The sequence below is a fragment of the Dysidea avara genome, chromosome 1 (genome assembly GCF_963678975.1).
Source record: "Dysidea avara chromosome 1, odDysAvar1.4, whole genome shotgun sequence".
In the NCBI taxonomy this organism is placed as follows: domain Eukaryota; kingdom Metazoa; phylum Porifera; class Demospongiae; order Dictyoceratida; family Dysideidae; genus Dysidea; species Dysidea avara.
Window position 1 is genome coordinate 39299649 of NC_089272.1, and position 26933 is coordinate 39326581.

At 37.8% G+C, this 26933-nt stretch overlaps 3 protein-coding genes and 1 long non-coding RNA gene across 6 annotated transcripts in view; 2 read left to right on the forward strand and 2 right to left on the reverse strand.

Moving 5' to 3' along the window:
* The window catches only part of LOC136264144 (adhesion G protein-coupled receptor L3-like), a 212297-nt gene that overhangs the window by 156625 nt on the left and 28739 nt on the right, over window positions 1-26933 (reverse strand). Inside the window, exon 3 of the mRNA XM_066058857.1 lies at window positions 6526-6813. Within this exon, the coding sequence (XP_065914929.1) occupies window positions 6526-6813 (288 nt within the window). The remainder of the gene's footprint in view (window positions 1-6525; window positions 6814-26933) is intronic.
* Window positions 8431-11355, forward strand: LOC136264069 (uncharacterized). Its single transcript, XM_066058757.1, has 9 exons — window positions 8431-8900; window positions 9023-9272; window positions 9338-9515; window positions 9573-10107; window positions 10161-10347; window positions 10402-10641; window positions 10691-10862; window positions 10910-11058; window positions 11110-11355. The coding sequence occupies exons 1-9, from the start codon at window positions 8472-8474 to the stop codon at window positions 11262-11264; spliced, it is 2295 nt and encodes a 764-aa protein (XP_065914829.1). The 5' UTR covers window positions 8431-8471; the 3' UTR covers window positions 11265-11355.
* Window positions 9066-12291, reverse strand: LOC136264080 (uncharacterized). 3 transcript variants are annotated; one of them, XR_010704950.1, is made up of 6 exons: window positions 11808-12289; window positions 11536-11760; window positions 11343-11476; window positions 9557-10607; window positions 9407-9503; window positions 9066-9203 (listed from the first exon to the last, which is right to left on the reverse strand). XR_010704950.1 is itself a non-coding variant. In XM_066058767.1 (6 exons), exons 1-3 carry the CDS (start codon window positions 12075-12077, stop codon window positions 11335-11337), a joined length of 633 nt encoding a protein of 210 aa, XP_065914839.1. In that variant the 5' UTR covers window positions 12078-12263; the 3' UTR covers window positions 9066-9203; window positions 9407-9503; window positions 9557-10607; window positions 11313-11334. The 3 variants fall into 3 exon arrangements, 1 of the variants encoding a protein (XP_065914839.1); XM_066058767.1 differs by having other exon boundaries at window positions 11313-11476; window positions 11812-12263; XR_010704948.1 differs by having other exon boundaries at window positions 11536-12291.
* On the forward strand, window positions 13324-14431 carry LOC136250153 (uncharacterized). Its single transcript, XR_010698449.1, has 3 exons — window positions 13324-13433; window positions 13487-13541; window positions 14360-14431. It is a non-coding gene; the product is annotated as an uncharacterized lncRNA (long non-coding RNA).

A 26933-nucleotide genomic window follows, 5' to 3' on the forward strand; every position in this document is an offset into this window, starting at 1 on the left:
CCTCTACACTGGATATGAATTATTCAAATTCAATTTATCTATACACTGGAGAACCATTCACAAATGAAGATGGACAAGCCAATCAATATAACCATTTGTTATATGTGCAAATGACATCGAGAAGAAACTGTACAAGGTTAGTAAGGAGAAACTTCAGATGAAGATAGCAGACTCACAAACTATTGTACATACGGTATCTTTTGAGTCTGCTGTTTGATGTCATTTATACTAAATCTGGCTCAAGGCATACACCCATAGATAGCCGAATACATTCTACCATAGCAAGTCACACTTCCAGAATCATATACACTACATTGTTTACAAGAGAGAGATAAACGTCATAATAATTGACAATTACATGAACAAAGGGTCAGGAGTCCAGTCTCAGGGTTACCAAGTTATTACTAAAAAGTATGGAGCCCTGGCAAGACCAAAAAAAAAAAAAAACTACATACAAAACTAAACAATTATACATGGCTTCTCAACAGGTAAACAGATCAACTATATACATCCCAAGTAGTGGAAGCACGGGAATTAAAGATCCTGTATGAACAGGAGATTGCAACACGAGCTGCTTGCTGAAGAATACAACGAATAGTATTCTTTGGTAGATGGCATACATCGCTTAGTTTAGAGACAGTCTGTGGCATGAAATGGCCCAAACAGCCAACCTCAATTGTCACAAGATTAACCGAAAATCCAGCCTGTTGAAGGTCAGTCAGTAATGAACCATAAAGATCTTCTTTACGGTTCCTTGCAGCTAAAAGGTGATATTCAGTATTAGTAACTACAGAGAGTTCTAATAATGTGATGGAATCTGTGGAAACTACCACAAGATCAGGTCTGCTCAAGGTAGATGTAATATGAGGCAGAATAGTACTTGGGGGACTAACACTTGCCTGGTGGCCAGGAAGATCTGCATAAATCTCATAACATGGTGGTAAATCTTTTTTAAAGTTGCGAACAAGAACCTGCAGAACAGAGTCATGACGCCAAGTGTATCTGCCTTGATCAAGTGCAATGGAACAACCAGTTAAAATATGGTTAGTTGTTGGTTGAGTACAGTGACAAAGGGTACAAACTGGACTAGTGATTATATTCCAGCGAGCCAGATTCATAGGTGTTGGTAAGGTGTCACAACCGGCACGCAATAAGAAAGAAAGTTGCTTTTCAGGTAAACCATACATTAATCTCTTCCACAAGGGACATTTTTTTTCTAGGGAAACTATATCCAGAAATTTATTCTGTACAGTCAATGGTTCAAGAGTGGAATTCCAATAGCGAACATGAGAGGATCGTAAACTGGTACGAGCCTTGCTTTTACAAGTAGAGGAATGGATGTTAGAAACTGAAGATTTAGCAGCAGAAAGAGCATCAAAAACAACATCTGGTGCATGCTGAAAGACATTACACAAGAGAGAATGCCGCAAATCAACAATAATTGGGTCACTTATAAGTACAATAATTATATTCTATTACAATGAAAACCTAAAGGACTATACCATTATTAGACTGCTGATACCACTCCACCAGTGGCATTAACATTTGTGACCATCTCAGCAAAAACCCGACTTGTTCGCACAAGCATGTGTATTGAGAAAATCAAAATTTAAAAATAATTTGTAAAATTACGTATGCTACAAAAAACCATGCAAGTTTTTATCGGGCCAGTACTCGAAGAAGAAAAACTCAAATCGATTAAAAATATATACCATCTTATTTGTCTGTTCATGGAGAGTTTGAAAATCTTTGTTTTATTTCTCTAGTTCCAACGGTATGCATGTTACGTACGTTTGTTTATGATGCGGTAAATGTAAACAATATTGTCATCATTTCTTCTACCAAACCATCTTCATATCCATATGCACAAGTATCTACAGGGCTAATACTATACCTTGGCTGATGTGCCGATCCATGGTGAACGTTTACAGCCAAATTGCAACATTGTAGACTATTGCAAACGGAAGTTATGGCTGTGAATGTAAGCGCCTGTAGTTTATTTTCAGTATAGTTGCCGTACAAATCGATTATCTTGCTCTTCCTACTGTCTAGTGCTATAATTCCAAAACTACACACCACGGAAGGCTGAAACTTTGGTGGTCTATTCCTTGGACAATGCTGATATTGCTGAGTGAATAAAAAATTTTTTTATAATTGTGCGAACAAGTTGGGTTTTTGCTGAGACGGTCACATTTGTTATGTAATGTAAATACCAAGGCATATGAGTTAGCCGAAAAAATTACTTTAATATATTCATACAGACAATTAGAATCAACTCTTCTAATATAACATTTGTTTACCCTGATAGAACATATGTAGTACCTTAATGCACATCACCATTGTTTATGTTTTTATGATACTGCACATATAGAAAATACTTACCATCATTGTGATTAAATGGTGGATCATGCAATGAGACCAGTTAAAGGTGCTTTTTAAAATTAATTTATTATTATTATTATTTTTTAAACGGTGGAAGGGGATTGGAGGAGGAGGTAGGCAGCTCCATGACAAAAGAAAAATACAATGAGGGCCCTGCCAGTGTCAGCTAACTACTGGAACACACACTGCTTAAAAAATTCTTTACTAACCAACTTTTTTTTTAAATTCTATTTTTTTTACCTCAGTGAACTGACTCACTGGCACCTGTACTCCACACAAATAAAATGAGGGCGATGCCAGTGCCAGCCTGCTACTGGAACAACACATCTCTTGCTTAATATCCTTTACTAAACAACCTTTTCCCCCCTCAGTGAACCAACTCATCGGCACCTGTACTACACACAAATAAATGAGGGTCAAGCCAGTGCTAGCCCACTACTGGAACACACATCACTTGCTTACTTCCCCCTCAGTGAACCAACTCACCGGCACCTGTACTACACACTATTTAGTGCTAAGAAGGCACACAAAGGGGTGCTACAATGGTGCCCGTGTGTCCCCTGGTAGACCATCACAATGCAAACCCCAGGGCCCTGAGACCAAGGAGTGTTAACTTATGAACGGGACCTTTGGGTACCTAAGGAAGAGTACTGTTGTAGTACCTACAGTATCTTTTGAGTCTACTGTTTGATGTCATTTATACTGAGCCCAGCTCAAGTCATACACCCATAGATAGCTGAATATATACTACTGTAGCAAGTCACACTTCCAGAATCATATACACTACATTGTTATACAAGAAGTACTATAATCATATTTTAAGTACCCTCCCATTATTAGACCACTGACAGTGCTCCACCAGTGGTATTAACATTAGCCATGAAATCTTAAGACCAACACATATAAGTAATCCAAAATCACCTTAAAATATTCATAAAGACAATTCCAATCAACTACTCTAATAGAGCATACATTTACTCATACATAGATCAATAGTTTGGATTGAAATTATACGCCAGCCCATATGGTACACATGTACATACTGACCCCACTATCTGTACCCTAGTGCAAATGACCATTTATTATGATATTATACCATTACTGTGATTCAGTGGTGGATCAGTACAATCACTGTAACCAGTTGAAAAATATGGGGAATTTTTATTTATTTTTTCATTTTGTGGAAGGAGAAAAGAAGGGATAGGCTGCTCCATAACAAAATTAAAATGAGGGCCATGCCAGTGCCAGCCAACTACTGGTACACACACTACTTGCTTAATATTCTTTACTTACCAATTTTTTTTTCTCAGTGAACCAACTCACTGTTACCTATACTACACCCAAATAAAATAAGGGCCACTCCATTGCCAGCCAACCACTGGAATGCACACTACTTGCTTAATATTCTTATTAAACAACATTTCTCCCGAACGAACCAACTCACTGGCACCTGTATTACACACATATAAAATGGGGGCCATGCCAGTGCCAGCCAACTACTATATAGAACACATACCACTTGCTTTATAGTCTTCACTAACCAGCATTTTTTCCCCTCAGTGGGCCAACTCACTGGCACCTGTACTACACACTATTTAATGCTATGAAGGCACACACAGGGTGCTACAAAGGTGCATGTGTCCATCGCAATGCAAATCCCAGGGCACCGAGACCAAGGAGTGTTGACTTGTCGATGGGCCTTTTGGGCACCAAAGGTAGAGTGGTAATTGCCTACAGCACAAATGATCCCTGGGTACAACAATTGTAATTGCCTGCAGCACAAATGATCCCTTGCTGGTCTGCTAGACTTCTGCTGTCAATATAAGTAGCTAAATCAGTTCCTCTGCACACATTAATTCCGACTGTTTTTTCTTGTGGTATACCATATGCCAAAACCCCAATACATGGACACTACAATGATTGCTATTTGGATTAGTGTCCCCCAATTACAGTTGCTAACCTCAGTGGGAAACGATTAGTACCAATAACGGTGTGACTGCTCTATTAAAATCAATGCTAGTCATGCAATATTAACTTTGCTCACCCAGCCCCATCATATTTGTGTATTAACCACAACAGGCACATCCAGCTTAGTATCTAAAGTAAATGACAGCACAATTTTCGTGTCCGAACATTGTTACCATGCCCCCATTCAAGCCGGTTCAGCGACGCACGCGTAGTCATATTCGTTTAAGGTAATTATTTTCAAAGATTACCTTATTTAACGCCTAGTACATAAGTCAACTGAGACAGCCCTCTGCATGCCTACACCGAATATTCCCCAAAACGTGTGGGGCATTTCATGCTGGGTTTTGTGGCTTTTACTGCAGATGAACAACGCATTGGTTTTACTAGCATACACACAAGTCGCGAAGTCGCGCACAACAATACATGGAAAGAACTCACCGAGCAGGTGTTAAGGCAATCGGTTAACCGCTGTCCGAATATTGAACTACTTCATCTCCCACCGACCACATGTACACTCCTGCCCACTACATAGTGGCACAAACAATGTCCAAACCGGACTCAGAAACTTTCCCCCATCACTGGTCCCTTTCTTCTTTTTCATCATCATCAATGAGATTGACTTTTTGTACCACCTGATCACCCATTTGGAATGACCCATACACGCGGTATTTTCCTACGCATGTGTCCATAATGTTTTCTAATTAATACCTACTGTTCTATACTACATCTAGCATTGTGATTAGGTGTGCTACATACACCACCCAAACACACACACAAATTATCTCCCTCCCTTAACAAGTTAAACTCCATTTAAGTTTAATATGAGCAAATTTACATGTGACAAGTAACAGACCAAACTGTAGTTTGTTCACGTTGAACTCATATCCCTGTACCTGACAAAACAGCTTATTAATAAGCAGACAAGGTTTTTCAGGGTGAGTAACATTATTGAATCAGCCTATCATGAGAGTAAAGTTGATATAAGAGCAGGCATGAGTGGCTTAATTCTGTTACAAGTTTGAGAAAAAAGCACATTGGATCATGACATCTAGGCATTAAGAGGTGCTGCAAACAAGCCAAATTTCACTGCAATTTTATCCATTAGTAATGAAATGTTTTGAGGTAACTTCTCAACATGGCTATACTTCTCTGAAGGATAAAGGACCTGCACCAGAACAGTTGTTCCTTCCCTCTAATAAAGCATAATTCACTTTATTTTGTGTAACTGTTTCATGATAAAACTTCTGGATTGAATTTATGTCATGTTTAATGTATAGCCATGGCCCAGCACAAGTTGGATAGCAGGTAAAAAATTCATGTAACATTATTTTTCTATGTTTTAAAATGAATGAAAATTGTTTTAAGAACATGATTGTATTATTATCTTTTGCAGTACTGGAGCTACAGATTTCCATAAGGTTCTTTGGTACTTAGATTTACAGTATTAAAGGCAGCAAGCCACACAGTCGATGCTTGGTAATTATGGCTAATGCCTACCATATAATTGTGCAAAACAAGTTTTGTAAAATATTTCTGATAATTTTTGCATACAGAAAATTATTTTACAACAAAAATAAAGTCAATTACAGTAGTATAAGTCTACAAGTTGAATAGCTAGTTGATAAAAGTCTAGCTAAGCTCACTACATATGTAGGACATAGACAGAAATATAGTAAACAATGAATTAGAATAAAGATCAGCTACTATGTGACTGCTCTATTAAAGAATCTCATTATTTTAGCACTGGTGGGGTAGACAGATTAGAAAAAGATTCTTTCTCATATTCTGCTTGATCAGAGATACATAATGAATAAATAGAAATAGAGAGTACTTAGAGATATGGGTTGTAAAAAATTTAGAGCAGTTTCTACAGATTGCCAATATGGTAAATTGCCATATCTGTAGCTGAGCTGATATCAGTACACTTCTAATGGCAGTACAACTAAACCATCTAGTAAATGGAATGTTAAATTCATAACTTATAACGAATTGTTACAGTCTTCAAAACTGTAGCAAGAGTGTAATAGTATTAGCAAAGAATGCTCTTTGAATGTCTGCAGTCTGTATCAGTGCAAAAAGCATTTACGGTGCTGCCACACTGGTGCATGATGCCTTTGAACTTAATACATTATGTACATACAGTAATAAGCACATACATACATACACTGCACTTACGAGTTGGTGAATGGGATAGAGTAATCACTGTTAATATACCGGATTCCCCCACACCAGCATCATTTCTACCAGCCACAGTGACAGTATAACTAGTATCAGGTGTTAATCCAGTGAAACTGTAGGAGGTGCCATATGTAGTCACTGTCATAATCACTCCATCAGATGATGATATTGTCACATCATATGACACCGATCCACATACTGGGTCACTAGTGACATGATCCCATGATATAAGAATGCCATTAAGATGGATATTAGTTGCGACATTGGTAACAGGGGAAGGTGTACCTGTACAAGTTACATATAAATACAACATCTACACATAGTTCATACTAGGCCTGCGTCAAATATGCCAACATAATAAAGAGCATAAAAGGCTAGAGTGCTATGCCAGCATAATGCAAGCATTTTAGGTGGACATTTAGATTGATACTTCCTAATAGAGTAATCAGTGGAAAACACAAAACTGCAATAGAGCACTCAAACGCATTGTACATAGCTCCTTAGATCAATACTCTTCAATAGAACAGTCATTTTGTAGTGAAATACCCTAATAAAGCATCCACTGATCAAAACTATTGTAAGAAATGCTGTGCGAAATTTTTTTGGAGATTCCTGAAAGCATTTTGGAGCATATTTGACTTAGGCCTAGTTCATACATATGCGCTACGTAGACTGTTTTACTTTTCATGCTTCAGAAAAACACATTGCAACTGTGAATGGTGGATTCAAAGGGTTCCAAAATTTGCTATGAGCCTTACCTCTTTTAAAATTATGCAATGATGCAAAACTTATTTAAATATATGTCTGGCACTATTCTTTCTTTTGATGTGGTATGCTCGGGTTCACTGTACAGTCAAAATTATTTATGTTGCAAAAAGCTAACAAAATAGTACTTAGAAATAAGGGATCATGAAAATAAAAGAAATGAAACAAGGGAAGTCACCTAAATTTGCAGGTACACATCTAATCCAAAAACAGCCAAGCTGTGAAAAAGGGTGCAGCCTTCCAAAAATAAGCTAGTGTGAAAAGATGCGATATCAAAGGTGGTAGTCCCTGCAATGAATAAAGACATGCGGTAGTGTGGCATGCAGCCAAGAAAGCCAGCACACCACACCGTGAGTATATTGACAGGAAACAGCATTTTCACATGTGCATAAATAGTTCCATGATCCCTCCTCCAAAGCACATCATTTTTGCATTATAGCTGTATGCCAGGTAAGGTAGGCCACACAGCAAACTTGATTAAATTTGCACCAGCCATTTGTGGGCATTTAAGTTTTGATTTACTTTCTTTGTTTTATTCTTCATAAGCTGCTCAGGGGCTACTGGGCTTTGATTTATTTTCACACATTTTGCAAAAATTGATATAAAACGCAAATGTGTAACTCGATTGCCTCAATCTTTGGGACAAATGAAGAGCACATAAAGGTGAATTCATGTACCAAGTTTGCCATGAACCTGATGAATATCCTATGAACGTTTATTCACATGAAAATAGATCAAACTTCTGTCATGGCCACAACCGAGTATGGGAATAACTTGAAAATTGGTGTGTAAATAGGGTGATCATCATAGTAGTGCCTTTTGATGGTTTGAAACATAATAGAGTTATATATAAAGTTAAAAAGCAAAAACCAAACAAGTGTAAAATTGCAGGATCAAGGTACTATAATAGAGCAGGGTAAAATGTTGAGAAAAACGTGTCAGAGTTTGAACCAGGGACCTCAATACTCAACATCCACATCCTTAAAGGTCAACTGAAATGGAAATTTTTTTTTTGCTACATATGTTTGTTTACTCATGCAATGCACAGAACAACAATTTTTATAATTCAATTATGTGTAATTGTCGAGTTACGACACCTCAAAAGTGTGGACGAAGATTTGTGGTTATTATTGCGGAAGCAACGTCACGATACATCACCTCGAGCGGAAGTGTACGTGATGACGAAGGCAGTAGTACGACTACAAGAGAGCTTATCATCACTATCACGTACAATTGTCAAGTCTTTAGCTATGCCTCGACGTTGCGTTGCTGCTGATTGTAAAACTACTAGCGGGATGGGGTACAGTTTGCACTCCTTCCCTACAGACGAGAATATGCGACGACGGTGGACAAGTGCTGTGAAGCGATACAGAAAAGACTGGGATGGCCCCTCGACAAGCTCCCTTTTGTGCTCAAGGCATTTTACTGAAGATTCCTTCGAGACAGAAGGATCCCTGTATCATGATACCTTTGGAATTCCTGCCCAGAAACGCCTAAAGCCAGATGCTGTACCTACCGTCTTTCCAAAAAGCATCGACCAATTGCACACTAGCAGCAGCAGTGCTTCACATAGTCGTCCATTATCCGAAAGAAGAGAGCAAAGATCGGTAAGCCCATAACTACGTAGTACACATGCAATAGGTATATCATTATACAAGTTAGCTAGCTATATATTATTACATGCACAATTACAAATGATGTCAGTATTAAAATTATTGTTGTGATACAGGTGGTAGAAGAACTCCTCTCTGCAACTACAAGTGCTGAATCAACTCTTGAGCATATGGATACCACTAATTCCACTGTACAACTTCCTTTGTGTCACACTTCAACTGACAGTATGCATCACTCCTCAACTCTCCCTTTGTGTCGTGATCCTATGTCTCACTCTTCTACAATGCCTGATCCACCTACACAAGAGAAAAACCCTAAGAAGAAGTCCATATCTGTGACTGTTCGTGTCAAAGGGAAGAATAAAGGTATAAAATAGATACAGGTGTAATAGTATAGCATGATATAATAACATCATGTTCCTCTATGATAGCAACACAGACTGACACTTGTCCTCAACAAATCAGTATTGGCACACAATGCAACTTGTTAAATGCCCCACCTCTGCAAAGGCTTCCACAGGTGACATCACTTGACGATTCCTTTGTCACTGAAGAGGAAACAGATCTGGACACATCATTTTTGTCAAACCAAGAAGACTACACCACAGAGTAAACACATATAATAGCAACACAAAAATTGAATAATATACCTTTGTGATATCGTAGAGATGACACACAAGAGCTACCACCTCAGGATGAAGTCAAGTTCCTTGTGTATAGGTCCCATCTGTTAAGCCTATTCACAGCTTGCAGATCATGTCACCAACTATGTGATGGTGAGGTTGCCAACCTGAAGGGTACTTTTATCAGCATCAGACAAAGCTGCCATCACTGTGGATACACATGGGTATGGAACAGCCAGCCATTTATCAGAGACACTCCAGCAGCAAACATACTGTTGTCTGCAGCAATTTTATTTAGTGGTTCCACTCCTGGAAAGATTTTCCACTTTTTGGGGTGCTTACATGTAGCATGCACCACAGATAGAACATTTCACCTCCACCAATCACAGTATCTCCAACTGGCTGTTATATCTGTATGGAACCACCACCAACATCAGATACTTTCAGCCATCGCAAAGAAAGACTGCCCTCTTACAGTTGGTGGAGATGGAAGAGCTGACAGTCCAGGTCATTCAGCAAAATATGGATCATATGGTGTTATTGATCTGGATACAAACAAACATATTGAACTTGTACAGGTATAATTGTCAAGCATACACTTTAATGTTTCAATTAAATTTCTGAGTTACAGAGCAATGAAGTGAAATCCAGTAATCATATGGAGAAATTTGGATTGGTAAATGCTCTTCAGTTTTTGGCTGACAACTCATTGCAAGTGATAACACTAGTAACTGACGGTCACAAGCAAATTGCCAAGTACATGGCTGAGGAAAAGCCAGATATTGAACATCGTTATGATGTGTGGCACATATCCAAAGGTGTATATATATATATACAGCTGCATAATAATAATTAATATCATTGGTTAACAGGAATTAAAAAGAAGCTAGCACACTTAGCAAAGACCAAGCAGTGTGACCTCACTGGAGAGTGGATCAAGAGCATTACCAATCATTTGTATTGGTGTGCTGCTTCTGCTCCAGATGGTGATGGTGATGAGATAGTGAAGCGGTGGAAGTCCTTGATGTACCATGTTTGCAACACACATGAAGATTGTTACCATGACCCTCTAGATAGCCTAGAAGAGAGACGAAAGAAATGGTTTATACCAGGTCAGCATTAACTCTACTTTTATTTAACATGTGGACAGTTGTTGTGCAGGGAGTAAGGCAAGTGAGAAGCTTGACACTGTGGTGACCAACACCAGATTGTTGCAGGACATGAAGAAGCTGTCACCATTATACCAAACCAGTAGCTTAGAGGCTTACCACAGTGTGATCAATCACTTTGCCCCTAAGCTATTGGCATTTTCAGACCATGGAATGCATGCAAGGTGACTGATGTGCAATTGAGCTCCATTGTGCATACACTTCAAATTAGATTACTGATAGCAGCACTACACTTCAGTGAGAATTTTGGGAAGGAACAAGCTACAACTGCAGCTGGAGCAGAACGAAAGCGAATCTGTTTTCCTAAACCTAAACAAGGAGAATTTACACCTAAGCCAATTCCTGTTCCTAAAACCTACAGTTAGTTGTGTGTATTCGTTTATTGTTTGATTAATGTAATGCATTCTATAGATTACGTTGCTGAACTAACTGAAAAGACCATACAGTACTGCATGAAGGATGATGAGGATAAGCCCACACTACCCCCTCATAAACCATCATTAGCAAGTGCATACATACACCCAGATAAGGACCACATTCCATTATTTTCACATTATAAAAAATAAAGAGTGACTTGATATTAATGTAATTTATAGACATGCATATGTACATACATTACTATGGTGTTGGTGGAAATTAATGACCTGTGTAATCATCAGAAGGAAATTCACTGCTTATTCGTGATACTGCACAAGAAGGGAGTACCACACGTCTGTGTCGGCCCAAGTAGCCCCAACCCCACCACACCAGTTGTCTGTATGCCAGAAACCTAAACTTTCTACGAAGAAATAATTATTTATAATTATAAGACTTCATAATTAACAATGGAAAAATCACCTGTTCTCCTCAGCAGGGATATCACTAGTTCCATAATGGTGTCGGTGGCCATGAGAGGCTATCAACAACACAACTCTACACAGGCAAGCATTGGCAAAGTCCATGTGCTGTGTGATACAAACAGGAACAGGATCACCAACCAACAGATCTTTGATTTCGTCAATTTCTTGACAGCAAACAGATTCCCTGGCTGTTGGCATTGGCTGGCAGTGATAGCACGTGCACCTGAACAAATAACTTGACTAACTGAGCATCAAATAGTCCCCATTCACTTACCAGTTCGTGTTTCCAATTCGCTCTTCGCCTGAGTCACCTGTTACTACAGTCGTTTCATCTTCAGATTCGCTGTAGGTCCCGGAACGTCTCTCTGGTTCGAACAGATATGGTAGAACTTCATCACGAGCGGGTTCGTCCACCTCCTCTGGCTCTGATATCGCTTCGCTGTCTTCACTGAGATCTGTCGAATAACGCATAGAGCCTGACAGCATCGAATCGCCATCAGACTCGGAGAGAGAACTCGAGGTTAACACTTCACCTGCCATTGTCGAAATATGACAGTGTAACTGTTGTACAACTTTTACGCGGTGGCTCGAGTTGACGTCATAAGGTTGCGGTTGATTTTCCCGGATATGACGTTTCGCTGCTTTTAAAGTTTTATAACTCGATAATTACAAATAATTGAATTATAAAAATTGTTGTTCTGTGCATTGCATGAGTAAACAAACATATTTAGCAAAAAAATTTTTTCCATTTCAGTTGACCTTTAACCACTAAACTGCTGCTATCTTGGCTGATCACCTCACTTAATTTCTGACTTATAAATTCTAGTTATAAATAAAATTTTGTGATTTCATAGATATACTAATAGCAGTACTAGAACATTCTATGTATGTTCTATTAGAAGTCCTCAAAAAATGTGCACTCTATAAATATGTTAAAGCATTGCCACGAGTGCTATGTATATGAAAAATAAAGTACGAGGCACACAGCCAAGATGCTAATAAAGCATGAGGTGAAGCCGAATGCTTTATTAGCATCAAGGCCAAGTGCCGAGTGCTTTATTTTTCATATAGCACGAGCAAGGCAATGCTTTAAATGATTAATGGAGCTTTCTAGCCATGTAGCTACACCATACACTAGGACTCATAATTAACATGCGTTGTACAAACTTTTAGCAGCCCGAATGGATACAAACTAGTTTAACAAAGTAACGCATGCCTAGTTAACCATAGTTTGGCATGATAGACGTTCATCACGTATTTTGGCAGGTTTGGGTCGTAACCCACAATCGATTCTATTGTGACACATGGTGAAATATTTCCGTGATATCTCCAGGACTTGTCCGTTTACATTAACAAACATAACAGCAACATTACCTATCATCGAAGCAGTTATAAAAGCAATCAAGTGGTAGAACTTGTATTGGCTGGAATGATTGCCCACTCAGCACAGTGAGGGTATTAGCCTTCACTGGCTTGAGTGATTAGTCATAGTTTATTATAGTTTATACTTAATGGAAGTTGTAACTTTGAACCATAGTTTGAACAAAGAAGCTGCTGACAGTGATCATGTGTGATACAAGTAAAGCAGTTAACGCTCAGGCTTAACGCTGAAGTATAGCGTGATGGTGGCGTACATGGATGGAGGAGATAGATTGCAGCTTGCTGACCCAAAATCCTGCCGTTGCCTTAAGACTATTGTGGCGCTATCACCTTGTACCGAGTCTGTTTCCTGACTTTCAGTTTTTGACACCCAAGTACAATAGGGGCGCTGCAAGCATTAATTTGTCTGTGTTTGTTTGTTATAGTTGGTTTTATTGTAGCAACACAGATCGCAAGATTTATGAACTAGGAGTTTCAGACCGCAGTTTTAGCGAATGACTGAGGGTTATGCTTGAGGTAAGTTTTCTGTATGAGATATTGCACATACTCCTTTGCATTGATGTTTTTAGGGATGAGACACAAGTCAAGAATGGACTAACCACATGAGAACTTTTAAAGTTTCAGGTTAGTGCACTGTTAAAATGAAGAGTAACCACAACTCTCAAGAAGTTTCAGAAGATTTAACACCCCTGGAGAGTAACCATTACTCTAAAGGAGTAACTGGGGAGTAACACATGCTCTGAAGGTGGTGTCACTTACTCTTCAGAGTAATGATTATTCTCTTCAGAGTGTTGGTTATCTGTCCAATTCTTGATCCAAGAAAATCTGTATTGGTTGTTAGTGTGGAATCTGTGTCTCGATATGGTATTTTTGTGTATCTATATCCTGTTATCCTGTTCTTGATCCAAAAAAATCTGCAATAACACATACCCATGTAATGACACATACCCATGGCTCAAGTGTATTATCAACTTCACTAGTTAGGCACTGGGGGGCAAACACAGAAGGTAGAGCATGTGTGAGGTGCTTACCACCAACCAGAATGTTTTTATAGAATATAGTGAATTTATTCTGCTTGACCTTGGCAGTATTAGAAGTTTAGGACACAGCATAATCAGTTGTTTGACATTTCTGATTTTAATGTATAGTTTTTTTGTAGTATTCACCATGCTGTGACATTCAGTTCAATTGTTTGTGGGTACAATGATGTGAAAAAGCAGCTATCTGTATTATAATCCAACAAAAATTCGTAAGGTGGCTTCAAAATCTGAGCTTTTGCATACACATCATTGTTTACTACACATCAGATAAAAGTATCCCTGTTGCCATTGGCCTACACAAAAACATAGTGCTACTGTGGTCCAATGGTAAAGTGGCAACTGCTTTTGTATAGTACAACTGTATGCAGTTCTATGCTTATGTGTTTATGTGATTTATTTCAGCAAGTTTTTGAATGAGATCCATATCGGCTGCAAGACACCTGGTGAAAGACTAAGGGTCTCCTGGTAAAGACTCCTAGGCTCCTGGTGAACGATTCCTGGTCTGCTCCTAGTAAAAGTCTCTCTCTATGGACTCCTGGAGTAAGACAAAGAGACCGACACTGAACATTGCACTTTACATGCATGTAGTTATATAATATTACCTTGTGTGGTGTAAACAATCAATATAATATGTCTAAATTATTTTGCATAATTAGGGGCGCATTGGAAGTATACATATAGGATGGAATTTCCATTATGTTCCTTACATTTCATTATCTTTCCTTGTGCTTCCACAAAAGTAAAGCCAAGGAAAAACAGCTGAATCATAACAGGAAAGTTCTGTAAATACCATATTTCCTTACTCTAGGAAAGCTAAGATTTATACATGGAAATATGACATTTCCATCATCTTTCAATCCTTCAAAAAGCCAATGGAAAGCTATACCGTTTTTGTAGTGATAAGTACATAGGACTGTAAGTTCATGATTATAAAAATACATCCCTACATACGTACTTTGGAATACCCAGTGCATATTCTAGCTTGAATTATTTCAACTAGTAGGAAAGATATGAGTGAAGGACAGAGGTCAACTTTGGAGATACAGGATACTCCTTGCATGTGAATGACTCCCATTTAAAGAAGAAAACTAGCCAGCTCATTGTGGCTTCACAACCTCACTACAGACAATTCAAACAAAGCCAGGCCACTGAATGGTGCCAAGCCTTTACTCGTGGTTTTCACAAGGTCTAACAAAAGTTGCTGCAGGAACCAGACTCACCAGTTCTGAAGAATGGATAGATTAAAATGTGGTATCTATTGGGTCAGCAATCAAGTTGTGGTAAAACCAGGAAGCAAGGTTGATCACAATTATCAATTATTTTCAAATTAAGTTTATCACGAGCACAAGCACATAATAATTTAAGTGATGCAAAGTTCAAAGGAGCATTTAAGGTGGCACAGAACAGTTTTCATATGAGCTCACCATGAAATTTCCATGTCTGAAACAAGAAAACCATTGCCTTTATATAAAGCACTCTGAACTATCAGGTATCAAAACAGCATTTTGATTTTTACCTTTACTAGCTAATATATTAACACAATTCATGGCTCATAGTATACATCTGTAACTCACTTCAAATGGGCTCGTGATTTTTATTCTTTATCTAATTGTTATACTCTTAAGAAACATTGCTGTTGTTGTACATTATTCAACAGCTGTTGTATCAGATCACCATCAAATTTTCATCACTGTGGTACATACAGTGCAGTTGCTACAAATAAGCGTTGCAAAGTCTATTTTTTTACCTAAAAGCAGGACGAAGTACATATGCATGTGGACTCTAAGTTATTTTATCCTACCATTTACAGTATATAACCAGATATAGTACACGGTTATTAAGAGAGATTGGAAAAAGCATTACACACCAGAAATAGCTGCATTATGTGGTACCACATTCTGTGATTTTACTGACTCCTTTGATGGGATTTGAGAAAGAGAATTAGAGTCAGCTGGTGAAATGTGCCATTATCCTGCTACATACATAGCTTCGTTCATCTGCTTGAACATCTGTATTATACTTTGAAAATCTGATAGTTTTGCACTAGACAACAACTGTGCCAAGTTACAAGAACAGACACATGATGGTAATAATGCATACACACCATCACAGCTTTTAAACTTGATGATGACAACTGTAAACTGTAATGAGTCCATTTCCAATTCCTATTAAAATACCTAAACACTGTACGTATCTATGCTATAACCCAGAAAGTGTATATATGTCTGTATGATATTGCTTTATTACATGGTTTACAATATCACACACCCATTAATACTGTACTCATTCTCAACAAATGGTAACTACAGTTATAAGTACAATTAAGAGATAATTGATCTGTGAATTTGAATAGTACAATTGTAAACAAATAAACTGTACATTCACTAATTATTACCTGCAACTGACACTATCCTAGCAGTAGACTCCCCCACACAAGCAACATTTCTACCAGCCACTAAGCATGCGTCTATTATGCCGGCATAATTTCGGGAATAATAGGTACTGAAAAGCATTGGGGAATATTCCGGAATAATAGGATAAATTCTAAGAATAATTGGTACAAAATTATAAGTTTTTGTTGTGGTGCAGCGTAAAAATCTTTTAGATTTACTACCAAAACAGTGCAAGCATAAAAACGGTGAAAACAATGAGATACTCTAATAGAGCAGTCACTTACTCTAATGGAGCAGTCAACTTCGAGTCCATAATTCTAATAGAGCAGTCACTTGTTTAAAAACCCTAACAAAAATACTAATTTGACACACATATTTGGGAATAATTCGACAATAATAGGTAGACTCAGGAATAAATTTGAGCATAATAGGTGAATAAAAAAGAAGTGCCAGAAAGAATAATAGGAAGATTTTGGAGCATAATAGACTTAAGCCTATCAGCCACAGTGACAGTGTAATTATTATCATACATTGATCCAAAGAAACTGTAGGAGGTGTCAGTTATTCTCATCCCTATTACTCCATCAGATTGTGATATTGTCAAATCATATAACACTGGTCCACATACTGGGTCACTAGTGACAGGATCCCATGAGACTACAGTACTCAAACAACCACTACTAGCAGTAGTGATGTCCCTAACAGGGGATGGTGGGCCTACAATATGTTGAAAGAATCATAACGGAGTGTATGTGAATAAAATGACATTACTGACAAAATTAACAAAGGAAAATAAATAAGTAATGTTTTGCTAACTCCACATTTTAAAATTTCTAATCTTAATCCCGACATTATAGTATGATTTCATACTCATTTCATTGCATTAACTGCACATATAGAAGATCTTTCTCGTGATTGGCATTTGTGAGTCTGACAAAGACATGCTGTGCTTTTGTTTGTTTCAAGGACCATCACCACAAAGATAGTGAAATTCTGCAGCTTAAATCTTAAATTTACCCATTTAAATTTTGGACTGCAACCATCCAGGAGCTGTAATTTCCCACCACATTGATAAGTATCATGACAATCAGCCTGAACTGTGTCAGTGCATACAACGCTTCTTGTACATTAATGATCTCATTGTTGGTGCTGATACTATTGGTAATGGATTTCAGTTATACAAGGCAGCTAAATTGGAGATGTCAGATAGTGGCTTTAACTTGCACAAATGGAATTCCAATTCCCCTTCCAATAATTAAATCAGAACAAAATGATCAGAAAACTAAAATAGAGGCTGAAGGGGTGAATTATTAGAACCTGAGCCAGATAAGCTGCTTGGAATTCAATGGTTCCATGAGCCTAATGAATTTAGATTCTGCTTTGGGGAGTTACAGGCTCATGCAAGAGGCTTACCATCCAGCAAACAAACAGTACAGCATATAACTGCTGCCATTTTTATACCAATGGATTTCCTTAGTCCTTTTGTCATTCTTTTGAAGGTGTTATTTCAAATGCTTTGTGTAAACAAGTCCCACTGGAATTCTCACCTTCCTCCAGACCTGACCCAGAAGTGAAATCAACTGTTAGAAAACCTAAAGGTTGCTCCCCATGAGAAAAAATAATTTTGCACCTTAGGAGCATTAATTCTTGCATGACTTACTAAAGTTGTCAAAGGCTTGATTTCCAATTTCAATTGTCAGTTTCTTTGGGTGGACTCCACGACAGCACTTTGCTGGATTCATAATAAAAAGGTATGGAACCAGTATATACAATACAGAATTGATGAGATCCATAAGTTTAGTGACTGGGAGATAGGGACCCGCCGATTATGCTGGCATAATTTTGAGCATAATAGGTACCTAAAAGCATTGAGCATAATGCCAGCATAATAGGTTAAATATTTGTACGATACTGTAAATTCTTGCTGGATAAATGACAATTGCAAAATAAGATCGATATACTCTAATAGAGCAGTCAGTGCCTCTAATAGAAAAATCATAAAACTGACTGTTCTATTAGAGTATATCGATCTTTTCTCTTACATGCAGGCATGCAGCAAGAATTTATTATTTGTGTTCCAGCAACTCATTTTTTTCTTTCTATACGGTGTTAAACTAGTAGCAAAGCATATGAACTAAGGCATGAACATTGAGCATAATCGAGCATAATAGGTAAATATTGAGCATTAATTTAAGCATAATAGGTGAATTTTTGAGCAGTGCAGCATAGCATAATAGGTAAAATTATGAGCATAATCGGCGGGTCCCTACTGGGAGAGGTTATCCTGGAAAATTGAGGCCTGCTGATTTGCCTTCAAGGGACATCATGGCTTCAGAGCTGACTGACCAGGTGTTGTGGTGGCAAGGTCCAGACTTCTGATAGGATCTACTACAAACTGGCCAACTATTGAAGCATATGACCTCAGCCATAAAGCACAGATGGAGAACATAACCCTAATTACACTTTCTTTGGTAACTATCAATTCAACTTTTGAGGAGTTGATTGATTGCAGCATCAATTATTGCATGTGACTTCTTATGTAATTTGGTTCATTAAAAAGTGCAGGAAATAAACTCACTCATGTGAATCTTCCATATCTCGTACTGAAATGAATCACTCAGAACTACTATGGATTAAGACTTACAGTGTAGTGTTTTTGCTCATTAAATCTGATATCTTCTTTCTTGCTCAGGTCCACAATCTTTGTTAGTCAAGAAATTTGGGCCGTTTTTTTTGATAGCCAGGAAGTTTTGCATTGTAAAGGTCGACTCAACAGTTTATTTCTGTGTCTACTGTGCAAGAACTCAGCCATATTACCACATGATGATGGTCTTGTAAAACTGTTGGTCTTGTGGGCACATCAAAATGTCAAATATAGTGGTGTTGTAGATACTCTAACTTATTTAGGAGTAGCATTGGATCTCCAAGTTGTGAGAAGAGTTGCAATGTCTTGTATGTCGCAAGCTTGAAGGCCCATCATATCCTTCAGTTTCAGCACCAGATTTGCCAAATGAGAGGGTTTAATTTAAGACCATCCAGCGTTTACTCACACTGGTCTGGACTCTTATATATTTCAGATAAGGAGAAGAATGTCACTGAGAAAGTATATGTCTATGCGTTGACAAGAGCTTTCTACCTGGAGCTTTAGGGAGTAGATTTATTTTATTGGCCATGTCTGATAATGTGAAGGCCTTTCCATCATCAGCCAAAGAACTGAATAAGATTTCAAGATCAAAGGAGATAAGTCAATACTTGACCAATAATCACATTACACAGGGTTTTATTGTGGAGGAGGACTATGGGAGAGAATGGTGCAAGAAGTGAAGAGTTGCCTTAGAAAGATTGTGGGTCACACTAGCTTAACTTATGATCAGTTGCTAGTTGAAGTTGAGGCAGTCATCTATGCCCATCCCCTCAACAACTGTATGTGCAAGATGATGTTGGCAGAGTTAGCTATACACTTACTTTGTCCCATCTGATTTATGGATGCTGGATTTCTAAAAGACCAAATTATAGCCATTATGATGTCTCTTATCTCTAGTAAACATGCAATACTCACCAAGAGGAACAAGACTCAGAAACACTTGTTGAACCAGTTTACCAAGCAATGGAGAAATGAGTATTTGACAGGACTCAGGAAAACACTTCAAGCTAACTCACGATGAATTGGAACTTCTTTAGATGTTATGTTACTATTTTGAAGGATGATAGCACTAAAAGAGTCTTTTGAACTCTGGGACTTGCTGAAGAGTTAATCACTGGGAGAGATAGCAAGATTAGAGCCGGATAGGAGGCAGTGAATGCCCAACACATTTGCTGAAGTGAAATATTTTATACTTGTGCTCAGTCGAACTCAAGATTCCAACATTGTCTCACGACTAAACTTTTGAGTTTTGTAATAATATATAATAGTTTGACAACTTGTGTTGCCTCAAACATGGTTACCGTAGTGTGACAGTTATTTTATTACATTTTGGTTTTGTAATTAGGTTTTGTTCAATGATGTAATGAATTATGTAATGCTGTCACATGTGTGTGTAAGTTTTCAGTTGAAGCAATTAACACATTTGAGTGATTTGAAGTGCTAAGCAGCATGAATACCATTGGCTTGTTCCAATTAATTTCGTTGGCAGATCATCAATTAGTGTCCATTTTTATGACCAATGGAGTGTCCCAATAAAGCATTGGAAAGACAACGCAAAATAAAATGTATTTTTAGAACTTCTGAAATATTATTCTATTGGTATGCCCCTAGAATCCATGGCTTTTATCCCCTAGCAATAATCATTTATCAACACACCAAGCTGTGTAATCCCTTCTCTGAAGACTGCTGTGTTTGTGAATTGTGATTCAATTAGGTTTGTGCAATATATTTTCTGAATAGTACCTGTAAAAAATTATTTCCTTAATCACTGAAACTCCAAGAGTATTAAAAATATTTGGCTATAGCTTCAGCTTTCCACTTCTTCATTGCTCGGAAAAGTAATCAAAGAAACTGCTTGAGAAATTTGTGAACATGACAGGAGTTTGCTTAACCATTCACATAATCAAGACACACTTTCTCTTAACAATTGTGTTTGAAAAAACACAATAGACACCACAGGCGGCGGAAAGGGGGGGGGCTAAACTCAGAACGACATCATGCCAAAATTATCCTTCTTGGAGTGGGGCTGAAAACTGTGATGAAGATCGAGATACTCTAATAGAGCAGTCACTCTAATAAAGCAGTCATAGTATTAGAGCAGTATGTAGCGAGTTATGTAAGGATTTATGTAGTCTGTCAGTTATAAATGCGTAGCTGGTGAGGTGGGCAGCTATTCTCAGCTGGCTGTGACCTTTTTTTTTTTGGTCTCACCTTATCAAAGTAGAGACAATGTAGATCATTTCCATAAGTGTGGGTCAGCCCAGCCTCCCCCCCCCCATATCAACCACTTCCCCCACCGCTGATAGACACACTATAAAACAGTTGAGAAGATACTTCAGTGTGTAAAGCGGTTTGTTTGAATTAATAGTGGCATTGATATTACTGACTTTATTACCACCTCTACGGTCGCTTCCACTATGATAGTGTGTTGTTAGGGACCCGCCGATTATGCTAGCATAATAATCAGCATAATAGGTGCCTGAAAGCATTGAGCATAATGCTAGCATAATAGGCAGAAAACTTGTGCAATGCTATAAATTCTTGCCTATCAAAATACATATCCAACAAAAAGATCGATATACTCTAATAGAACAGTCAGTAACTCTAATAAAATTATCAGGTAGCTGACTGTTCTATTAGAATATTCCCCATTGGAACGATCTATGTATCCCAAATCTATCTACCATTGATCTTGAAACATTTAAACAATCAACTACTCCTACTTTATAACTGTAACTTAGCACTTATTGTATTTATTGTAACTTAGCACTCACTGTAATTTAGTACTCATTGTAATTCTAGCACTTATTGTAACTTACCACTTACTGTAATTTAGCACTAGTTGTAACCTAACACCTATTGTAACTTAGCACTTATTGTAACTTAGTACTAATCATTATTGTAACTTAAATTATAGGCACTTATGTTATTGCAACTTAAACTAGGCACTTATGTGTACGTACCGTGTACGTACCGTGTACGTACCGTGTACATTAGCGTAAAAACCCTATTGGGTGTTTGCTAATCAATAAATAAATAAATAAATAAATAAAATAATAAATATACTGATCTTTTCTGTGACATGCATTTTGACAAGCTAGGATTTACAGTCTGTACTTCAACCACTTACTGCTTTTCCATAAAATGCAAAGTTATTAGAAAAACATGGGAACTGAGGTAAAAATATTGAGCATAATTTGAGCATAATAGGTAAATATTGGGCATTAATTTAAGCATAATAGGTAAATTTTTGAGCAGTGCAGCATAGCATAATAGGTAAAATAATGAGCATAATCAGCGGGTCCCTGTGTGTTGTGCAGCACAGTGCAGCCAGTGCAGGTGTATGACAGACACATGTGTATTTTACAGGAACCAAGAAAGCACTGTTTTCATGCATCCACAGCTTTACAGCTATTTCCTGAATGCCAATTAACCAGTTTTGCTGTAGAAACTACCTTGGGGTGGGGTACCTCTTGTTTCAGATTAGATCTAAATTTTCCCAGCCATCACTGAGATATATGCCTTCAAAGTTTACCTTACAGGTGTGCATAGTTTCTTTCATTTTCTTCTTTTGACACCACTTAGAAAAATTGCTATGACTTGCACATATTTGAGTTGATTACCTTCAAATTTTGAGGGTAGTAAGACCATACTGCAGCACCTTCACAGTCCAAATTGTGTACACACCAGATAAAGAACAAGGAAATTATGCACGATTTTTGAAAAAGTTAAAAGAAATTTTTTGTCATGGCCACAGGTTAAACCACTTGAAGGAACAACTTGACAGTTGGTCTGTACATGGAGTGAAAATTGTAGTGCAAAACTTTTGCAGTTTAAAGAAATTACTCAAATAGTCATGGGGTTACAACAAACATGCCAACCATGTGTAACAAGTGCATTCATGATCGAAATACTCTAATAGTACAGTCACCCTTTTAAAATGTACTACAGTAAGTCATTCCATTAGAGTGTTCAAGTCACCATGTAGAGAGTTGAGCTATGTTATAAATCACCCTGTACAGAGATCAGCTACAATCAAGTCACCATGTAGAGAATTAAACAAACCACCATGTATCTAATTCAGCTCCATAACAAGTCATCCAAGAGAATTCAACTAACAACAAGTAATCCTGTAGAGATAAAAACAAATCACCCTGTAGAATTTTCACCCACACAAAAGTCACTCTGTAGAAATATCAGCTATGAACAAGTCACCCTGCAGAGTATGTTACAATAGAGATATTGAGTCACCATGTAGAGAGTTCAGCTACAAACAATTCAAGAGTATAACAGTTAAGCCAGTATCATTGCAGCTGCCTCAACCGTTGATTTCACCACTTTTTCACCATTGCCTTCTGGAGGGCCGCACCCTTTTCACAGCTTGGCTGTTTTAGTATAGGTTATGAATACAACAGTTGATAGGATAGCTTACTATGTTCTAAATTACTCTCGTATGCTTTTTGATTTGCTAGCAAAATCTTTATTCTATCCTACCATATATTTGACCTAGATTAGGCAGTGGAAATTGGGGGTAGGGGGTTAGACTCCCCACTTGGAAAATGCTTGCAAGGAAAGATCAAGATAATCTAATAGAGCAGTCAGCTACTCTAATAAAACAGTCATCTTTACATTTCCTTTAATAACTGGCTTTTTATTATCATTATTTATTATCTAGGCCAGGGGAAAATACAACCAAGTACAATCACCAATGGGACAACCTACTAATGGGGCATGTACAAACCCTTTAAAAACTGGCTTTTTATTATTATTATTATTTATTATCTAGGCCCGGAGCAAATACAACCAAGTACAACCACCAATGGGACAACCTACTAATGGGGCATGCACAAACAGTGCATGGCCAACACATTGTGTGCAGGTAGAAAAGATGCACAGTAATACAATTCTAGAGGAATTGACTGGCACATAAACATAAGGGATGTATTAGTATGCAATTACAATCAGTGATTATCCGACCATGGAGATGTGAGATTGCATTTTAAATTGTGAGAATTGTGATATTGAATCTGACGCCTACAAGCAGTAAAGCTTAAACATCCAACAAATACTTATTACATTAATTTTATGCAATTGTACACAATTTGTGTTACATGATATGTTTAAATAAGGATGGATTAGAGAACTAGATTAAGACATGGTTGGAGTTTGCCAAGAGCAGACCACGGTAAGATTGGAGTATTTCAACTGTCTGTCACCTACAACTGATGGAGCATTGCTGATGGCAGCAGACTTAGCTACATATAATAATATTTACAGCAAGCACAACCATGCACACAGCAATTAACACAGCATAATTCATACACAAATACTGACTGTATTTATTCCGTCTATGTTATGGTGTTGGAACTAATAGTCCAAAAATTCTACCTAGGCTCAAACAAAAATAGACCACAGCCCCAAGTAGTGAATAACATTAGAGTCATTTATAGATTTGAGGTTCGTTTTGTCTTGTTATAGGGAGTTTTTAAAAATAGTTGTTCTAATACTGAATAAAGACGGGGTTAGAATATGTAGTATTGGAACACTATTTTTGCTGTGTAACAGCCTAAGGACACATTTTGTGTGTGTGCTGTGTTTGTTCTCTCCATCAGTGTTCAGTACAATTTAGCAGTAAATATTTATGTAGCTTTCTCAGGGCCCATATCAGTGATCAGTCTGATCACTCTTGGCACTAAAAGGCTTCAGGTGGAAAGCTATGCATCATCACACAAACTTACCAGCTGGAAACTGCACCTTCTTTGCATAATGGCCTGCCAGGTGAGGCTTTTTCCCATCCCATACACGAGTGAAGGTGCCCTAGTTACCCGAGACTAAAGAAACAAGACTATCAAAGTGTTTTAACCAACACAAACTAACCTCCAGCAATTAGTAGAAACTTCCAATCATGCTGTATAATAAGCAGGCGTAGCAACCACTCGTCTTCCAATCAAAATAGTCGCTGTCACCCACTTTCAAACACAAATGAACAGTAGTTCGCTTGTCTAGTGGGCATCATGTGCTAACTGTTTTGATCAGCGCTAAATAGAATTGTCGTACGTTTCTATCACCTCCACGAAAACAGCTGCCCATTATACTATTGTCTCTTCATACAACATGGATTCTATTGCCGGTAAGTGTGAAACCTTAGGCCTTGTAGTTTTCTCAAACATTATTGATTTATTATTTATTTATACATTCATTATTAATGATGTAATTTTAACCGTATTTCATATTATCTTTAGTACTTGGTTGTATAATAACACTTTACATAATTAGTAGCTAACACAGAGTAAAAATAGTCTAAAATATGCAGGATCACTGGGCTTCTAACTATGAAAATTTTACTGGGGACAAGCCCCCAGAATATTACTGTATCTGTTGTATGCTTCAAATTGCATTGGGTAAATTTCATTGTCAAAGTTGCCCCCCCCCACTCTTTGGTCTATTCTGGGAAAACCAGCCTTATCGCCAATTTAAAAGCATCAAGAAATGGTGGTTTTAAGTATTAGTTTACTAACGATTGAAGTAACATGTACCAAATGTTCATGTTTTACACTAATTACTTACCTTCCAGAGCATCTAGAGTACTGATACAAACATCTATACATTTTTAATAGCACTTTACAGTGACCAGCACTGAAGGTCTGACAGCAACATGTGCTGCAAAAAAGTATCAAGAAATGCTAGTTTTAAGTATTAGTTCACCAATGATTGATGCTACGTACATGTACCAATTTTTCACCAATTCCTTACCTTCCAGAGCATTTACGGTACTAATACAATCATCTACATGCATTTTTTATTAGCACTTTACAGTGACCAGCACTGAAGGTCTGTCAGCAACATGTGCTGCAGCCTTAGGATTACATAACTAATTTCAAGGACAGACTTAATGAATTGACTTAATGACTAATAAGGTGTAACAGAAAAGGGGTCAAAGTAAGGAAAAAAATCCCTCCAACCACAGGATTCGAACTGCAGGTAACCCAATGTTTAGTCAGGGCCACACTCAGTCTTCCTCCAGGAGGGATGGATTTTCTTCCTTAAACCTAAAGTATTTATTATTAGCACCTTTCCTTAAACTCTGAACTTACCTGGCAATTACATGGATTATTAAAAAGGTGTTTCTCTGTATTGCTGATGCAAACAACCTGTTTATTCAATAATATGGCAAATGAATTTTCCATTTCAGTGGACCTTTAATTGAGACTTTTGGTTATGACTGTTAGTTCTGTGTCAAGTACTCGAACTGCCATCAGCACCAGTCCTGACACACTCTACTGCTATAAATAAGTTTCTTACAGCTAAGTGCCTCTGGCCGTTGTTCAGACATAGTACTATCAACTATTAGCTCACCTCTGTGGATTAGTACAGTAATATAGCTGCTTGGTTGCTAGCTCACAATACACAGCAAAGGAATCTGACCATAAACACTAATATTATAACATAGAGAATGAGTATATGCTTGTAAGGATAACAGTGCCTTAGTACTCTTACCCACCCCCCCAAATGGGTTGGTGATACAAGGCTAAGTCTAGAGTCTCTCATACCTGTTAATACATTTTTAGGTATATGAAGTTTAACCAGTTAAACAAAGTTAATATAGTGACGGAACACAAAGTGTGTGTGTGTGTGTGTGTGTGTGTGTGTGTGTGTGTGTGTGTGTGTGTGTGTGTGTGTGTGTTGGCAACTGACCTTGTAAAAGAGGGCAGTGCATGGAAGTGGAAACTACAGTTAGGAAGTCAGCTGGTGTCCGCAACAGCCATGAAGAAAAGTGGGGTGGGCACACATCAAGGGGACCTTTAATTGGAATATGAGTGTTGTGCATGCGTTACCAAAAAGGTGACCACATCTTGATGGGTGGACATTAATAGAAAAACAATTTGTTGCACATGCATTATCAGAAGGCACGCAGTGAAGTGTGAAAAAACGTGGAAAG